The 18,297-nt window shown below is 37.9% G+C and overlaps 1 protein-coding gene across 1 annotated transcript in view; it reads left to right on the top strand.

Moving 5' to 3' along the window:
- Positions 1–14,515, top strand: part of LOC125931331 (fibronectin type III domain containing protein 3C1-like) — a 38,842-nt gene extending 24,327 nt beyond the window's left edge. Inside the window, exons 18-19 of the mRNA XM_049643263.1 lie at positions 13,119–13,256; positions 13,749–14,515. Coding sequence (XP_049499220.1) covers positions 13,119–13,256; positions 13,749–14,087 — 477 coding nt within the window. The 3' untranslated portion in view covers positions 14,088–14,515. The remainder of the gene's footprint in view (positions 1–13,118; positions 13,257–13,748) is intronic.
- The last annotated feature ends 3,782 nt before the right edge of the window (positions 14,516–18,297 follow it).

Genomic DNA, 18,297 nt, shown 5'->3' with positions numbered 1-18,297 from the left:
ACAGACATTTCTGCAAAAAAGACGTTCAAATGTATTACAGACACACAAAAAGATGTTCAACATTACTAGACATCAGGGAAATGCAAGTCAAAACTTCAGTGATGAAAAAAACTACAGTGAGATATCACCTCACACCTGTCAGAATGATTAAAATCATAAACAACAAACATTGGCTAGGATGTGGAGAAAATGGAACCTGCTAGCACTGCTGGTGGGAATGCAAACTGGTGTAGTCACGGTGAAAAGTAGTATGGAGGTTCCTCATAATGTTAAAAATAGAACTTCCCTACAGTCCAGTAATCACACTACTGGGTATTTACCCCCAAAAGACAAAAACACTAATTCAAAGTGATACATGCACCCCTTTGTGTACTGCGGTATTATTTAAAATAGCCAAATTATGTAAGCAGCCCATGTATCCACCAATAGATGAATGGTAAAGATGTGGTATGTATGGGGTGCCTTGGTGGCTCTGTTGGTTCAGTGTCCTACTCTTGATTTTGGCTCAGGTCATGATCTCGTAGTTTGTGAGTTGGAGCCCCACATTGGCCTCTGAGCTGGCAGTGCAGATCCTGTTTGGGATTCTGTTTCCCTCTCTCTCTCTGCCCCTCCCCCACTTGCACTCTATCTCTCTCAAAATAAACAAACATTAAAAAAAGATGTGGTATATATGTATATGTATAGGCTCATTATTCAGCCAGGAAAAAAAGAATGAAATCTTGCCATTTGCAGTGACATGGATGGAGCTAGAGAGTATAATGCTAAGTGAAATAAGTCCGTGAGAGAAAGACAAATATGACATGATTTATGTCATGCATATGTAGAATTTAAGGGAAAAAATGAGAGGAAAAAATGAGAGAGAGAGAAACTAATAGACTCTAACTATAGAGAGCAAACTTTTCATTACCAGATGGGAAGGGGGTGGGAGGATGAGTTAAATAGATGATGGGGATTAAAGAATACACTTGTTGTGATGAGTACTGGGTGATGTATGGAATTGTTGAATTATTATATTGTACAGCTGAAACTAATATAACACTGTATGTTAGGTATATTGGAATTAAAATACAAAAAAAAAAGGGTGATGACTGCCATTCTGACAGGTGTGAGTTAATATCGCATGTAGTTTTTGTTTGTATTTCTTTTTTTAAATTTTTTTTTTCAACATTTTTTATTTATTTTTGGGACAGAGAGAGACATAGCATGAACGGGGGAGGGGCAGAGAGAGGGAGACACAGAATCGGAAACAGGCTCCAGGCTCCGAGCCATCAGCCCAGAGCCTGACGCGGGGCTCGAACTCACGGACCGCGAGATCGTGACCTGGCTGAAGTCGGACACTTAACCGACTGCGCCACCCAGGCGCCCCTGTTTGTATTTCTCTGATGTTTAGTCATGTTGATCATCTTTTCATGTACCTGTTGGGCATTTGTATGTTGTCTTTGGAAAGATGTCTATTCTTTTACTCTACTAAGTTTTAAATTGAATTATTAGTTTTTTTGCTATTGAATTGTATGAGTTCCTCATATGTTTATGATAGTAACCCTTTATCAGATATATGATTTGCAAATATTTTCTCCCTTTCTATAGGTTGCCTTCTAACTTTTTTGATGTTTACTTTTCTGTGCTGAAGGATTTTAGTTTGATGTAGTCCCACTTATTTATTTTTGTTTTTGGTTCCTTTGCTTTTGGTGTCAAATCCAAAATATCATTGCCACAACTAATGTCAAGAGGCCTACCCCTTATGTTTTCTCCTAGGATTTTTATAGTTTCATTTCTTATGTTGAAGCCATTAACTCATTTTTTACTGATTTTTGTGTATGATGTAAGATTGTGGTTCAGTTTCATTCTTTTGCACATGGCTGCCCAATTTACCATTTAGAGGAGATAACCCATTTCCTCTTATATATTCCTGGCTCCTTTGACATAAATTAACTGGCCACATATGCTGTTTATTTCTCGGGTCTTTATTCTGTTCCATTGATTTATGTATCTGTTTCTATGCTAAAACCATACTGTTTAGATTACTATAGCTTTGTAATATAGTTTGATAGGAGGAAGTATGATGCCTCTCCTTTGTTCTTTGTCAGGATTTCTTTGGCTATTTGGAGTCTTTTGTGGTTCCATAGAAATTTTAGAATTGTTCACTTTATTGATGTGAAAAATGTCACTAGAATTTTCATAGGGGTTGCATTGAATCTATAGATTCTGTGATAGTTATGGATATTTTAACAATGTTAACTCTTCTAATCCATGAGTACAGAATATCTCTCCATTTAATTGTGTCTTCTTCAGTTTCTTTCAACAATGTCTTATATAGTTTCAGTAAATCTTTCACGTTGGCTAAATTTATTCCTAAGTATTTTATTCTTTTTGATACAATCATAAATGGGATTGTCTTCTTACTCCCTCTTTCATATTGTTTGTTATTAGTGTATAGAAACACAATCTATTTTTGTATATTCATTTTGTATGCTGTAACTTTACTGGATTCAATTATGATTTCTAGCAATTTTTTGGTGGAGTCCTTTTTGGTGTTCTCCATATAATGTATCATCTGAAAATAGGGATGGTTTTACTTCTTTCTTTACGATTTGGATGCCTTTTCCTTTTCTTCCCCAATTTCTCTGGCTAGTACTCCTTGGACTATGCTGACTAAAAAGTGACAAGAGTTGGCATCCTTGTCTTGTAACTGATCTTGGTGGAAAAATTTTCAGCTTTGTACCATTGAGAATAATGTTAGCTGTGAGGTTGTCTTATCTGGCCTTATTACGTTGGGGTATATTTCCTCCCTAAGCAGTTTGTTGAAAGTATTTTTTATTTTGAATGGATGTATAATTTTGTCAAATGCTTTTTCTACATCTATTGAGAGGATCATATGATTTTTTTTGATCATATGACTTTATCCCTAATTTCATTAATGTGGTATATCACATTGATTGATTTGCAGATGTTGAACCATCCTTGAATTCCTGGAATAAATTCTACTTGATCATAGTGCATTATACATTTAATGTATTGTTGAATTTGGTTTGTTACTATTTTGAGGATTTTTTGCATCTATGTTTCTCAGGGATATTGGCCTGTAATTTTCTTGTACTGATTTTGTCTGGTATAGTATCATACTGCTGACCTCATAAAATGAGTTTTGAAGTATTCTCTCCTATTTTTTGAAAGAGTTTGAGAATTGCTATTAGTTCTTTAAGTGTTTGGTATAATTCACTAGTAATGCTGTCAGGTCCTGGACTTTTCTTTATTGGGAGGTTTTTTTATTATTGATTCAATTTCCTTATTCATTATTGATCTGTTCATATTATCTATTTATTCATGATTCAGTTGGAGTAGATTGTATGTTTCCAGGAACATATCTATTTCTTCTACGTTTTTCAACTTGGCATATAATTATTCATAGTAAACTCTTATGATGCTTTGTATTTCTATGGGATCTGTTGTAAAGTCTCCTCTTTCATTTCTAGTTTTGTTTATTTGAATCCTTATTCTTATTTTCTTGGTAAGTTTAGATAAATGTTTGTCTATTTTGTTTATCTTTAAGAAAAACATCCAAGTCTTAGTTTTGTTGATTTCTATTTTCTTTTTAGTCTCTATTCATTTCCGCTCTGATCTTTGTTATTTCATTTCTTTTACTAGTTTACTGTTAGTTCCTTTTTGTGATTTCATTATTATACTAGGCTTAGTTTGTTTTCTTTTTTTAGTTTGTTTAGTTTGTTTTCTTTAAGGTGTAAATTTCGTTTATTTGAGCTCTTTCTTTTTCTTTATTGTAGGCATTTATCACTATGAAGTTCTTTCTTAGAGCTTTTGCTGCATCCTATTAAGTTTTTGTATGTTGTATTTACATTTTCATTTGTCTCAAGATATTTTTTTATTTCTCTTTTTATTTCTTCTTTGACCTATTGGCTATTCAGTGGTATGTGGTTTAATCTCCACATATTTGTGAATTTTCCAATTTTCTTCTTGTAATTAATTTCTAGCTCCATACCACTGTGGTTGGAAAAGATACTTGATATCATTTCAATCTTCTTAAATTTATTAAGGCTTTTTTTGCAACATAACATATGATCTATCCTTGAGAGTATTCCATATGTGCTTGAGAAGAATGTGTATGCCACTGTTATATAGAATGTTTTATAAATGTCTGTTAAGTCCATCTGGTCTAACATGCAGGTTAAGTCCCATGTTTCCTTACTAATTTTATGTTTGGGCAATCTATCCATTGTTGAAAATGGAATATTAAAGTTTTCTACTATTATTGCATTGTTGTTTATTTCTCCCTTAGGTCCGTTAGTATTTGCCTTATATATTTAGATGCTTTGTGTTGGGTTCATTAATATTTACAAATGATATTGTAATGGATTGAGCCATTTTTTCACTGTATAGTAACCTTATCTGTCTCTTATCGACAATTGGCTGAAAGTCTATTTTGTCTAATATATGTATATCTACCCCTGCCTTCTTTTGATTTCCTTTTGCATGGAATATCTTTTCCCATCCCTTCACCTTCAGTTTGTGTGTGTCTTTAAAGCTGAAGCAAATCACTTATAGACATTATATAGCTGGGCCTTATTTTATCAAACACTCTGTGCCTTTTGATTGTAGAATTGAATCCATTTACATTTAAAGTAATTATTTATAGGTTTGGGCTTACTACTGCCATTTTGTTCATTGTTCTCTGGCTGTTTTGCCAGAATTCTCTTGTTTCTTTTTTCTTCTCTTGATTTCTTTGTGATTTGATAATTTTCTACAGTCATATCCTTAGATTATTCTCTTTATCTCCTGTGTATCTATTATAGGTTCTTACTTTGTGATTACCTCCAGGCTTATATAAAGCATATTTATAACAGTTTATTTTAAGCTGACAGCAACTTAAATTTAAATGTGTACTAAAGATATGTATTTTTGCTGTACCCCCCCCATTTTATGTCTTTGATGGCACAATTTAAATCTTTTAATTTTATGTATCCATTAAATTATTGTAACTGTTTTTAGTACTTTCATCTTTTAACATTCATAATAGATTTATACATGTCTTACCCACCACCATTACATTATAGTATTCAGAATTTAACTATATAATTACCTTAACCAGTGAGCTTTATAGTTTCATGTTTTCCTATTGCTAGTTAGTGTCCTTTCATTCAGTTTTAAAAGTCCCTTTAACATTTTTTGCAGGACCAGTCTGTTGGTAATGAACTCCTTCAGGTTTGATTGTCTGGGAAATACTTGATCTTTCTAATTCTGAAGAACAACTTTTCTGGGTAGAGTATTCCTGGTTTGAAGTTTTTTCTTTCAGCTCTATGAATATATCATGCCACTCCCTTCTGTCTTGCAAAGTTTCTGCTGAAAAATCTGCTGATACTTTTATGGGGGGGTTCTCTTGCATGTAACAAGTTGTTTTTCTTTTGCTCTTTTTAAGATTTTTTCCTTGTCTTTAACTTTTTACAATTTAATTATGTGTCTGGATATGGGTCTTTTTTGGATTATCTTAGTTGGACTTTCTGGGCTTCTTGGATCTGGATGGCTGTTTCCTCCCCAGTTTATAGCGTTTTTAGCTACTGTTTCTTTGACTAAACTTTCTTCTCCTTTCTGTTTTCCTTTTGGGATCTCTATTATGCATATATTTATTTGCTTTATGGTATCCCATAAGTCCTGTCTTTTTCATATTTTTGCTCCTATGGTGGATGAGTTCCACTGCCCTGTCTTCAGATTTGCTGATCCTTTCTAACACTTGATCTTGTCTGCTGTTCAGCACTTTTATTGAATTTTTCATGTCAGTTTTTATATTCTTCACCTATGTGATATCTCCTTGGTACTTTTAAACTTTCTATCTCTTTGTTGAAATTTTCACTTTATCCATGCACTGTTCTCCTGATCTAGAGGGCATCTTTATGACCACTGTTTTGAACTCTTTATCAGGTAAATCTCTTGTCTCCATTTAATTAAAAGCTGTTTCTGGAGTTTTGTCTTATTATTTTGTTTGGAACATATTGTTTCCTCATTTTACCTGACTTTCTGTGCATTATATAAAACATCTACTTCTCCCACAATCTTGAAGGAGTAGCCTTGTGTAGGGTATGAACATTATCATTCGGCCTCGTCCTAGCTCTTAGTTTTCTCTCAAACCTTAGTGATTTTGCAAGCTAGCATCTTTGTTCTTAGTGGTTCCAGTAGTTGAAGTTGTTGCCAATATCTGTCAGTGTCCGAAAGGGATGGATACCGGTTGGCACTTAATTTGAGCTTATTGGAAGCTGGACCCTCAGCTATAGCTTCTATGATAGGCAAAACAGTCTCTTTCAGGGAAAGACTGGGAGATGAGTATTTCTAACTTGTGCCTCTGTACTGAGATCTTGGGTTATAGCCAGTCAAGAACTGTTTCTTTGTTTGATACAGTATTCTGAAACCTACAGGTGCAAGTTTCACTGGTCACGAAAGCCAGGAAATCAATAGTTGCATCCTCTGGGTTGCAACCAAAATGCTGGGGTGCCATACATGTGCACAAGCTCCTTTCAAGGAGATACTGGTGACCCGGAGTGTGGCAGAGGGAGATTTCAGTCATCCCTTAGATGTGTGCTAAATTAGGAGCCTGACCCTCAGGTTACAGCCTTAAAACTATTCAATTAGGCCCTTTTTCAGGGAAAGGCTGGGAGATGGGTGTTTCTACTACCTCTGCACTGAGACCTGAGGGAATAGCCAGTGTGAGTCCTAACAAGCCAATTAAGACTGCTTCTTTGTTTGGTTAGTGTTGTGGGTCTCATGGATGCATGCCCCCATTGGCTTTCAGGATAGGTCGTTTTAGAGCCCTGTCTGTTAGGTGCAAGTTTTCAAACCTGGCATACTAGATGTTGGGTCCAAAATCTTGATTCCTCACGGAGATGTTGGCAGTTGTGTTTCCTCCCCCATTGTATGTTGCTGTGCTGGGTGTGGAGTTTATACCGAGAGTGTATCTCAGCCTTTCTTACCAATTTTGATGTGGTTTTTCTCTCATTTGCCTGGTGTTTATGAGTCACTCAGCTATTTTCTGGATTGCTTTCAGAGGAAATTGTATATGTAACTGTGGTTTCAGTGTATCTGTGGGAGGAGATGATTTCAGGAGCCCTTTGTGTCACCAACTTGGACCAGAATCCCAATGTCATTGCTTTTCTGAAGTTCTAAGCCTTCTTTTGTTATCATTTCCTTTTTTTTTTGAAGAGTGCTTTTTGTAACCAATTTTAATTGGGAGTGTTACTGGCAACAAATTCTTAGTTTTTCTTTATCTGAGAGTGTCTTTACATTCTTTTCATTCCTGAAGGATATTTTTTTGCCAAATATAGTGTGTAGTTGACAGTTTTCTTTCAGTACTTGAAAAATGTTATGCAACTTATTAAAATGGTTTCAAAAGAGATATATTTGTCATTTGAATTGATTTTCACCTATAAGTAATGCACCATTTCTGTGTGCTTTCAAGATTTTTTCTTTGTTTTTTTTTTTCAGAAGTTTAATTATGAATTGTTTTGGTGGTGTGGATTTCTTCACATTTATCCTATTTTAGATATTCTGTTTTTTTTAATATTTTGTCTTATGTTTTTCCCCAAATTGGGAATTTTTCATTATTTCTTTGGACAATTTTTTAGTTCACACTCTTTCTCTTCTCTCCTTCTGGGAGTTTAATGATATGACTATTATCTCTTTTGTTATTTTTTCATATGTCCCTGAAATCTTGTTCAATTTTTTCCTTTAAAATCTTTTATATATTCAAGATTTTATTAATCTGCCTTCAAGTTCACAGATTCTATCTTCTGTCATCTCCATTCTACTTTTGAACCCATACAGTAAGGTTTTTATTTTTGTTATTATATATTTCAGTTCTATAATTTCCATTTGGTTTTTGTATAATTTTTTATCTCTTTTATAGATTTTATTTCTTTGTTGAGATTTTTAATATTTTTTTAATTTATTACAAGGTATCTCATAATTGCTTGTTGAAGCATTTTTTGATGGTTACTTAAATCCTTATCAGATAATTCAAATTACTGATTCATCACAGATGAATTAATTGTTTTTGATTGTTTTCATCATTCAGGTTCTGATTTCCCTGGTCCTCATTATAACAAATGATTATTCTAGACATTTTTAATATTATATTATAAGAGTTTGGGTTATATTTAATCATTATCATAGTAAGCAGTATCCCTTAGAAGTATAGTGCAAAGTTGGGTAAGGTGGAAATTCCTCTCCTATCCACACCTTTTTGACACCTTTCTAACAGAAGTAGAGCAACTATTTGCACTGTATTACTGTCTCTGAGTGTGGACTAAGCTCAGCCCCCCCCACAGGTTCCTGATGATACCACGAAGGGGGAAATGGAGATCTGACTAACATCTCTGTGTTCCTGTAGGGTGGAGGTGGAAACTCAGTTCCCAGTAGGGTCTCAGTTCCCAGTAGGGTCTAAATGACACCATGGGAAGGGAATGGGGGAGTGGGGTGCCAAGTAATATAGCCTCTCACCACCTAGATTTGCATCTTTGATGCTGAGTAGAGATAAAGGCCGAGCTCTCCAGCACACCCTGCTGATAGCAGGTGAAGGAGGAATATGAGTGTTGACTAGCTCTATTTCCCAGATTGTTATTCAGTCTTAGTGCTGGTAGGTGGAAATTTAGGTTAAACTTCTCACTAGGCCTTATTGACACAGGAGTAGGAAGAAAGTAGAGTGCTGACTAGCCTGAATTATATCAGTCTTGGTCAGTCTATTGCTGCTGGTTGAGGGTGGCGGAGGTTCAGTTTGCCAATACTAACCCTTCAAGGGGATTATATTGCTGCCTCCTGCTTCCATCAGAGAGGTATGGAAGATCTTAAGATCCCTACTTGGCCATTACTGACACCAGTTGACAGGGGAATGGGAGCAGAGCACTGCCTGCTTTTGATATGCAAGGAATGAAAGATCAATTCCATGCTTGGCCCTGCTGAAACCGAAACCACTTGGTAGGGAAATTGGAGCATGTTCCTTGTTGTTTCTGGGGTGGGTTGGATGGTCAGCTTCCCACTATGCCTGTTGAAACTTCAAGGGTGAAGAAGGACAGGAGTGTGTGTGCTTTTTCAATTGATTTTTGGCTGGAGTAAGGTGGGAATTACTTAAGAGATTTTCTGTGATTAGGCTAGCATTTTCCTAGTCACTTTGTTGAGGGAAAGCAGGCTTTTTCTGGAGGTTTTTTTCCTGTCTGTTCCTGTTTGCAATTTTGAGTTGGAGGCTTCTCCCATACCCTTTCTGGGACATGTGTGAGGTGATAAGTCTAGCAGGGGGCTCACTACTGTATTCTTTCTCAAGTTATGAGGTCTTAGGATCTTTGCCTTTCTACATTTTTCTTTCTTTCCACCATTCGGAGTCTTCTTGTGCTGTTTGTTGTGTTATGTTCAGATTTTTTTAGTTACAAAAGGGAGGGTCTGGGAGGTATGGGGACACTCTGTCTTGGCAGGATCCTATTCTGTTGATTTTTACCTCTCTAATATGTTTCAAATCCATTAATGTCCCGGAATTCCCATTGTAGCATCCTTAATATTCATAAATTCACCCATCCTTTGGACAACCACAGTGGCCTCCTCACTAATAAATATATATTGTAAGAGCATTTTTCCAACAAAAAATATAGACACCCAAAAAGTTAACAACGGATTTTTAAAATTACTTCCAGTGCTGAAGACAATTTGGGAGATGGAGCTTAGATTCTTAGTATTAGGGCTCCTAGGATTTGATGACTTAAGTTGATAGGGACAATATATGAGATCATTATAAATTTGGATTGTCTCCCCTAATCTTAAAGTTATGAGTCTTACAATTATGGTAATTCACAGGAGAAAGAAATCACTTCTAGCTACGGTTTTCAGGGAAGCATTCATGCAAAAGCTTGGTTTTATGGGACAAGACAGGCAAAAAACAAGGTATGAGCAAACGTACAAGGCATACTTGGGGTGGTGGTAGAATAGACTTGTTTGTTTGAAATGGTTTCTGACATTTTTCCTAATTAATGATAATTATCACTTACAGTGCTTTTTAATTTTATGGATTAACAAGTCACTGGATTAGAAATTTTGATTCAGTAGGTCTGAGTGGAAGTGTAGGAATCTATTTTAAACAAGCATTTCAGGTGATTGTTAAGTTCAAGGTAATTTGGGAAACAGAACTGTAGAAAACATAATGGCAGATCAAGTTGGAATAAAAGTAGGTTCCAGATTATGGGGGGGGCTTTAAATGCCAGATGAAGAAGCTCAGAATGATGTTGCTGAACATGAGGAATATTTAACATTTGGAATTCTGTGACTCCCTTCTATTCACTACACAGGAAATGGTGCCAGTATTATGGATGTGGGTAGCATAGGTTAATAACTGTTCTCTTGTTTACATTGAAATAACTGTTAGGATTACCTGAACTCTGCAAAAATATGTAGTTGCAGGAATGAGACCTTTAACTTCATAGCTCAGACAAGGGCTTTAGTAAGGTGTTCTTTAACCTCCATGCTTTTGGAGGTTTTCCAGACTTTTTCCTGTGGTTGATTTCAAGCTTCATACCATTGTGGTCTGAAAGTGTGCATGGTATGATCTCAATTCTTTTATACTTATGAAGGGCTGTTTTGTGATCCACTATGTGATCTATCTTGGAGAATGTTCCACGTGCCCTGGAGAAGAACGTATATTCTGTTGCTTTGGGATGCAGAGTTGTAAAAATATCTGTCAAGTCCATGTGATCCAATGTATCATTCAGGGCCCTTGATTCTTTATTGATCCTGTGTCTAGATGATCTATCCATCGTTGTAAGTGGGATATTAAAGTCCCCTGCAGTTACCACATTCTTGTCAATAAGGTTGCTTATGTTTGCGATTGTTTTATATATTTGAGGGCTCCAGTATTTGGCGCATAGACACTTATAATTGTTAGCTCTTCCTGATGGATAGTGCCTGTAATTATTATATAATGCCCTTCTTCATCACTTGTTACAGCCTTTAATTTAAAGTCTAGTTTGTCTGATATAAGTATGGCTACTCCAGCTTTCTTTTGACTTCCAGTAGCATGATAGATAGTTCTCCATCCCCTCATTTTCAATCTGAAGGTGTCCTGAGGTCTAAAATGAGTGTCTCGTAGACAGCAAATATATGGGTCTTGTTTTTTTATCCATTATGATACCCTATGTCTTTTGGTTGGAGCATTTAGTCCATTTACATTCAGTGTTATTTTTGAAAGGTACGGGTTGAGAGTCCTTGTGATGTCTGTATTTTTCATGCTTGTAGTGATGTCTCTGGTACTTTGTGGTCCTTGCAACATTTCACTCACAGAATCCCCCTTAGGATCTCTTGTAGAGCTGGTTTAGTGGTGATGAATTCCTTCAGTTTTGGTTGTTTGGGATGACCTTTATCTCTCCTATTCTGAATGGCAGACTTGCTGGTAAAGGATTCTTGGCTCATATTTTTCCTTTTCATCACATTGAAGATTTCCTGCCATTCCTTTCTGGCCTGCCAAGTTTCAGTAGATAGGTCTGCCAGTAGTCTTATGGGTCACCCTTTATAAGTCAGAGCCTGTTTATCCCTAGCTGCTTTCAGAATTTTCTCTTTATGCTTGTATTTTGCCAGTTTCACTATGATATATCGTGCATAAGATCAATTCAAGTTATTTCTGAAGGGAGTCTTGTGTGCCTCTTGGAAATCAATGCCTGTTTCCTTCTCCAGATCAGGGACGTTCTCAGCTATGATTTGTTCAAGTACACCTTCAACCCCTTTCCCTCTCTCTTCCTTTTCTGGAATTCCTATTATACGGATATTGTTCTGTTTGATTGCATTACTTAGTTCTCTAATTCCACCTCATACTCCTGGATTTTTTTATCTCTCTTTTTCTCAGGTTCCTCTTTTACCACAATTTTTTCTTCTAATTCGCCTATTCTCTCCTCTGCCTCTTGAATCCGTGCTATGACTGCCTCCATTTTATTTTATACCTCATTTATAGCATTTTTTTAGTTCCTCATGACTATATCTTAGTCCCTTGATCTCTGTAGTAATAGATTCTCTGCTGTACTCTATGCTTTTTTCAAGCCCAGCTATTAATTTTATGACTATTATTATAAATTCTTGTTCCACTATATTGTTTAAATCGTTTTTGATCAATTTGTTAGCTGTCGCTACTTCCTGGAGTTTCTTTTGAGGAGAATTCTTCTGTTTTGTCATTTTGGGTAGTCCTGGGGTGGCGCCAAACTGCAGGGCACTTCCCCTGTGCTGTCTGGAATAACTTGTGTTGGTGGGCGGGGCTGAAGTCAGACCTGATGTCTATCCCCAGCTCACCACTGGGGCCACAGTCAGACTGGTATGTATCTTATCTTCCCCTCTCCCAGGGTCAGGACTCACTGTGGAGTGGTGTAGCCCCTGTCTGGGCTACTTGCACATTGCCAGGCTTGTGGTGCTGTTTTGATGGGATCTGGTATATTAGCCGGGGTGGATCTGTAAGGTGCACAGGGACAGGAGGGGTAGGCTCAGCTCGCATTGCAATTGGTGGTCCCTGTGGGAGGGGCCCTGCAGCACCAGGAGGGAGGCAGACTTGTTGGAGGGATGGATCCACAGAAGCACAACATTGGGTGTTTGCATGGTGCAAGCAAGTTCAGTGTCGGGAACTGGTTCTCTTTGGGATTTCAGCCTCTTCTGCAGGCCTCTTGTCTATGCTTGACTCCTGAGAATCCATTCTGCTAGTCTTCTGGCGGTTTTCTGGGTTATTTAGGCAGATGTGGGTGGAATCTAAGTGATCAGCAGGATGAGGTGATCCCAGAATACTCCTATGCCACCATCTTCCCTAAAAGTCTCATTTTCTTCTTTTAAAATCACTTCTGATTTTAGGCAAAGCTGATTTCCAGCCCCACTCACGGCCATTCCTTCCTGGGACTCCAGTCACAACACAGATTATTAATTGATAGTTTTAAGTTAAAATTTTTATTACAATCATTAAGATTTCTAATGGTACTGCAAAAGACTTTACAATAAGGACTATATATATTTCTTAGATTAAGCCTATACAGACTGCCTTTTAATGATCATGGGAAATTGTATCAGATTTCAACATCTTCAAGGTCACCTAGGAAAAATTAAAACCTCTAAACTAAAATTCTCTTTTCCTAGCACCTAAATTACAGCATGTGAATAGTAATACCTGTGAGGTCAAATGGGAGCCTTTGGAGCCAATAAAAGGAGATCCAATTGTTTACAACCTTCAAATCATCACTGATAAAGGAACTGACCTGGTAAATTCTTGCAAATTTAGTCTTTAAAATTTTATAATTTTATATCCCACTTGGGATTGAGCTCTTGTTGTGGAATAAGATATCCTTTTAGAACATTTAAAGTAATGAAATCTTATCCAAAAGACCTACCTTTTCCCTAAAGTTTTATCTATAGATTACTTATTTTGGAACAATTTGCTTATTCACTTAATTAACATATCAAGACAATGATTTGATATTTCTAGGTTTCACTGACCACATGCACAACTCCTTTGAAACCAAATGAAATTAAAATTTAACAATTATAAGTCTTTGTTATTTCTTACACTGGACAAAATTGCGTGAGCAGTACTGAGTCCTCATGATATTATAGACTGTAAGAGTAATTTTGTTTTATTTTTGCTGTGAACATATTTATGAGATGAATGGGTTAATTCATATTTTTCTTATCAAAAACTATACCATATTATTGGCAAAACAATATAATTTTCACTTTGTCTCAATTTTCTTTAGATTTACAAAGGACCAAACACTTCATTCTCCTTTTCCAAATTTGTCACAAATTCACATTATCGCTTCAAGGTCTGTGCTGGACGCCAATACCACACTTCTGATGGGATACAAGAGTTCTGGGGACCATATAGCCCCAGCACTCTTTTCTCCACACATAAGCAACATCCAGGGCCTGGAAAAGGCAGTGATGGAAAGGGGGGAAACAGCCCTAGTGAAGAGAAAGAAGAAAAGCCCAGAATGGAGATGAGTGATGATACATTTATTCTAATCCTTGTGATAGGATTTGCACTAGTTGCTATTTTGTGTGCTGTTGTAATTCAATATTTTCTAATCAACTAATTTTTATGCACTTTACCTTTTTAGGAAGTTCTAAAACAAATTACATCAAATATAGAAATTTCTAGATACATCTCAATTCTTACTTAAAGTAAATCTCACTTGGTAGAAATCCTTGTGAACATTCACCTAACAGCAAAAGAACTGCTTTATACTCAAGAAATTCATTGTGACAATATAAGAGATTTTATTAGGAAATGGGTCTATTTTAAACTTGAGAATGTTAGCAATAAAAACAGTTCCACTATTATGTAAAACTATCTAGAATTTCTCATGAAAACCATTTCCAGCCTTAATTTTTCTAATTAATATTTCGCAATTTTTTTTAGAATTATGAGAGGATAACAGCATTTTGGAATTTTATTTAGAAAAAAGTGGGAAAATCAATTCTATATGTCAACTTACAATCATATGAAATAATAAAAACATATCTACCAATGATCTGTACTGTAATTTTTTCAAAGTAATGTATTTAGCTGTTTCGCTTGTGCCCTGATAAATACTTTGACAGTAGGTAAACTTAGGGCACTTTGGGAGTAGAAGTTGGAAAGTGGGGAGCCATTTTATACTATTCTAAACCTATTCTAAACTCTTTAAAATACATGCAGTGGTGGTTACCCTCTAATCAGAAGGATTAAACATACATATAATGACCCACACTTGTACACAGCATATTAAAATGATTTCTTTTGGTGAGGGACAGACTAGCACACAAGATAGCTCATGGGGAAAATGAATCCCCATAGCAATTGGCTTGGAAAGTGAGAGGGACTAAATTTTGTGGTTTCTTGCAACCAACAGGGCTTAAAGCCTGGAGTGTTAAAGGTTGATGGGCTTGGCTAGAATAGACCCCAGAGGGGAGTGTGCTGCTCTGGGAAGGAAAAAAAAAAAAAAAGGCAGGCAAACAACCTGCTGATACACAATGAGGAAACAGCAATCTGAAGAGTGCCTGTGCCACACAGTGGGGAGTTTATTCACTCATCTCAGAGCCCATCCCAGACACTTCTCATGGAGAGACCCCTCTAGGAAACTGATAGGCATCATTTCCCTTTACCTGCCCTCAGCATAAGCATAGGGACACCTGCAGGAACCAGGGTAGCACCAACACTCACTAATTTACACCAAGCCCCACCCTCCACGTTCACATGGAACACCCCCATCCAGTCACACTTCCCTCAGTCCCAGCACAGTAGGCCACATCCCCCGGAAGACAAGCCTAAACCACTGCTCACACCACATCTCCCAACATGGGAGTTTTGCAGAGCCTCAATACCAGTGGCAAAGGCAACAGATCTTATTTAATAAACAGACCAGAGTTCACCTAGTTAAAATGTGCCACATGCAGGACAGAGACCAAACACTGTCCACAATAGGCAAAGAAAGCCTCTACAGATGACTGGCCTGAAGTATAAAAGACAAAACAGCAGAGCGCATGCAGTACCCATTAGAGACACTCCCAAACACTGAAGGCCCTGGGGATTAGGGGATACTACACAGTAGGGCTCACAGGACCTATTCATAAGGCCATTACCCTCCAAGAACAAGAGATATAGTTTACTTTCCTAACACAGAGAAACAGGCACAGAGACTTAGACAAAATGAGAAGACAGAGAAATGTATCCCAAATGAAAGAAAAGGAAAAGACCATGGTCAGTGATCTGAATGAAAAAGACATAAGTCACATGCCTGACTAGAGAATGTAAAGTAATGATGTTAAGAATACTCACTGGGTACTGGAGGAAGATGGCAGCATAGGAGGACGCTGGGCTCACCTTGTCCTGCTGACCACTTAGATCCACCCACATCTGCCTAAATAACCAAGAAAACCACCAGAAGACTAGCAGAACGGACTCTCCGGAGCCAAGCGTAGACGAGAGGACCACAGAAGAGGGTAGGAAGGGGGGAGAGGAAGTGTGTGCTACATGGACTGGTGGGAGGGAGCCGGGGCAGTGGAGGGGCAGCCCCCTGGGCAAGGCAGAGCCCCCGAGTCTGGCTTACAAAAGCGGAGGGGCTGGACAGAGTGTGTTCTGACAGCCAGCAGGACTTAACATCTGGAATGTTATAAGCCAAAAGTTCTGCTCACAGAGCAGGAGGGCGAGAGGACAACGGGAAGAAGAATTGTTGAGCCCCGGAGGCCAGAGCTCAGTTCAGCGGGGAACAAAGGCGCTCGCCAGCGCCATCTCCCTCGCCCATCACCCAGCCAAAATCCCAAAGGGAACCAAAACTTGTTTGCACCACACAAACATCCAACGCTGTGCTTCTGTGGATCTATCCCTCTGACGGGTGTGCCTCCCTCCCGGTGCCACAGGGCCACTCCTGAAGCGGACCACCGAAGGCAAAGCAAGCTGAGTCTGCCCCTCCCACCCCTGTGCACTCTGTGGATCCACCCCAGCTAATATGCCAGACCCCATCAAAGCAGCACCACAAGCCTGGCAGTGTTCAAGTAGCCCAGACACGGGCCACACCACTCCACAGTGAGTCCTGCCCCTGGGAGAGGGGAAGATAAGGTACACACCAGTGGCCCCAGCGGTGGGCTGGGGGCAGACATCAGGTCTGACTGCGGCCCCGCCCACCAATGCAAGTTACCCTAGACAGCACAGAGGAAGAGCCCTGCAGTTCTGCACCACTCCAGGAACTATCAAAAATGAGGAAACGGAAGAATTCTCCTCAAAACAAACTCTAGGAAGTAGCGACAGCTAACGAACTGATCAAAAATGATTTAAGCAATGTAACAGAAAATGAATTTAAATAATAGTCATAAAATTAATCACTTGGCTTGAAAAAAGTATAGAGGACAGCAGAGAATGTATTACTACAGAGATCAAGGGACTAAGAAACAGTCAGGAGGAAATAAAACATGCTATAAATAAGCTGCAAAATAAAATGGAGGCGACCACACCTTGGATTGAAGAGGCAGAGGAGAGAAGAGGTGAACTAGAAGATAAAATTATGGAAAAAGAGGAAGCTGAGAAAAAGAGAGATAAAAAAAAATCCAGGAGTATGAGGGGAGAATTAGAGAACTAAGTGACACAATTAAACGTAATAACATATGCATAATTGGGATTCCATAGGAGGAAGAGAGAGGGGAAGGTACTGAAGGTGTACTTGAAGAAATCATAGCTAAGAACTTCCCTGAACTGGGGAAGGAAAAAGGCATTGAAATCCAAGAGGCACAGAGAACTCCCTTCAGACATAACTTGAATCAATCTTCTGCACGACATATCATAGTGAAACTGGCAAAATACAAGGATAAAGAGAAAATTCTGAAAGCAGCTAGGGATAAACAGGCTCTGACTTATAAAGGGAGACCCATAAGACTAGTGACGGATTTATCTGCTGAAATGTGGCAGGCCAGAAAGGAATGGCAGGAAATCTTCAATGTGATGAACAGAAAAAATATGCAGGCGAGAATCCTTTATCCAGCAAGGCTGTCATTCATAATAGAAGGAGAGATAAAAGTCATCCCAAACAAACAAAAACTGAAGGAATTTGTCACCACTAAACCAGCCCTACAAGAGTCCTAAGGAGGATCCTGTGAGACAAGGTACCAGTGACATCACTACAAGCATGAAACCTACAGACATTACAATGACTCTAAATCCATATCTTTCAAAAATAACACTGAATGTAAATGGACTAAATGCTCCAACCAAAAGACATAGGGTATCAGAATGGATAAAAAAAAAAACAAGACCCATCTATTTGCTGTCTACGAGAGACTCATGTTAGACCCGAGGACACCTTCAGATTGAAAGTGAGGGGATGGAGAACTATCTATCATGCTACTGGAAGTCAAAAGAAAACTGGAGTAGCCATACTTATATCAGACAAACTAGACTTTAAAGGCTGTAACGAGACATGAAGAAGGGCATTATATAATAATTATAGGGTCTATCCATCAGGAAGAGTTAACAATTATAAGTGTCTATGCGCCAAATACGGGAGCCCTCAAATATATAAAACAATCACAAACATAAGCAACCTTATTGATAATAAAGTGGTAATTGCAGGGGACTTTAATACCCCAATTACAACAATGGATAGATCATTTAGACACAGGATGAATAAAGAAATAAGGGCCCTGAATGATACATTGGATCAGATGGACTTGACAGATATATTTAGAACTCTGCAACCCAAAGCAACAGAATATACTTTCTTCTCGAGTGCACATGGAACATTCTCCAAGATATATCACATAGTGGGTCACAAA

The sequence above is a fragment of the Panthera uncia genome, chromosome X, assembly GCF_023721935.1.
Source record: "Panthera uncia isolate 11264 chromosome X, Puncia_PCG_1.0, whole genome shotgun sequence".
Classification (NCBI taxonomy): Eukaryota; Metazoa; Chordata; class Mammalia; order Carnivora; family Felidae; genus Panthera; species Panthera uncia.
The sequence above is the reverse complement of the archived record's forward strand: the minus strand, read 5'-3'. Positions and strand labels throughout refer to the sequence as shown.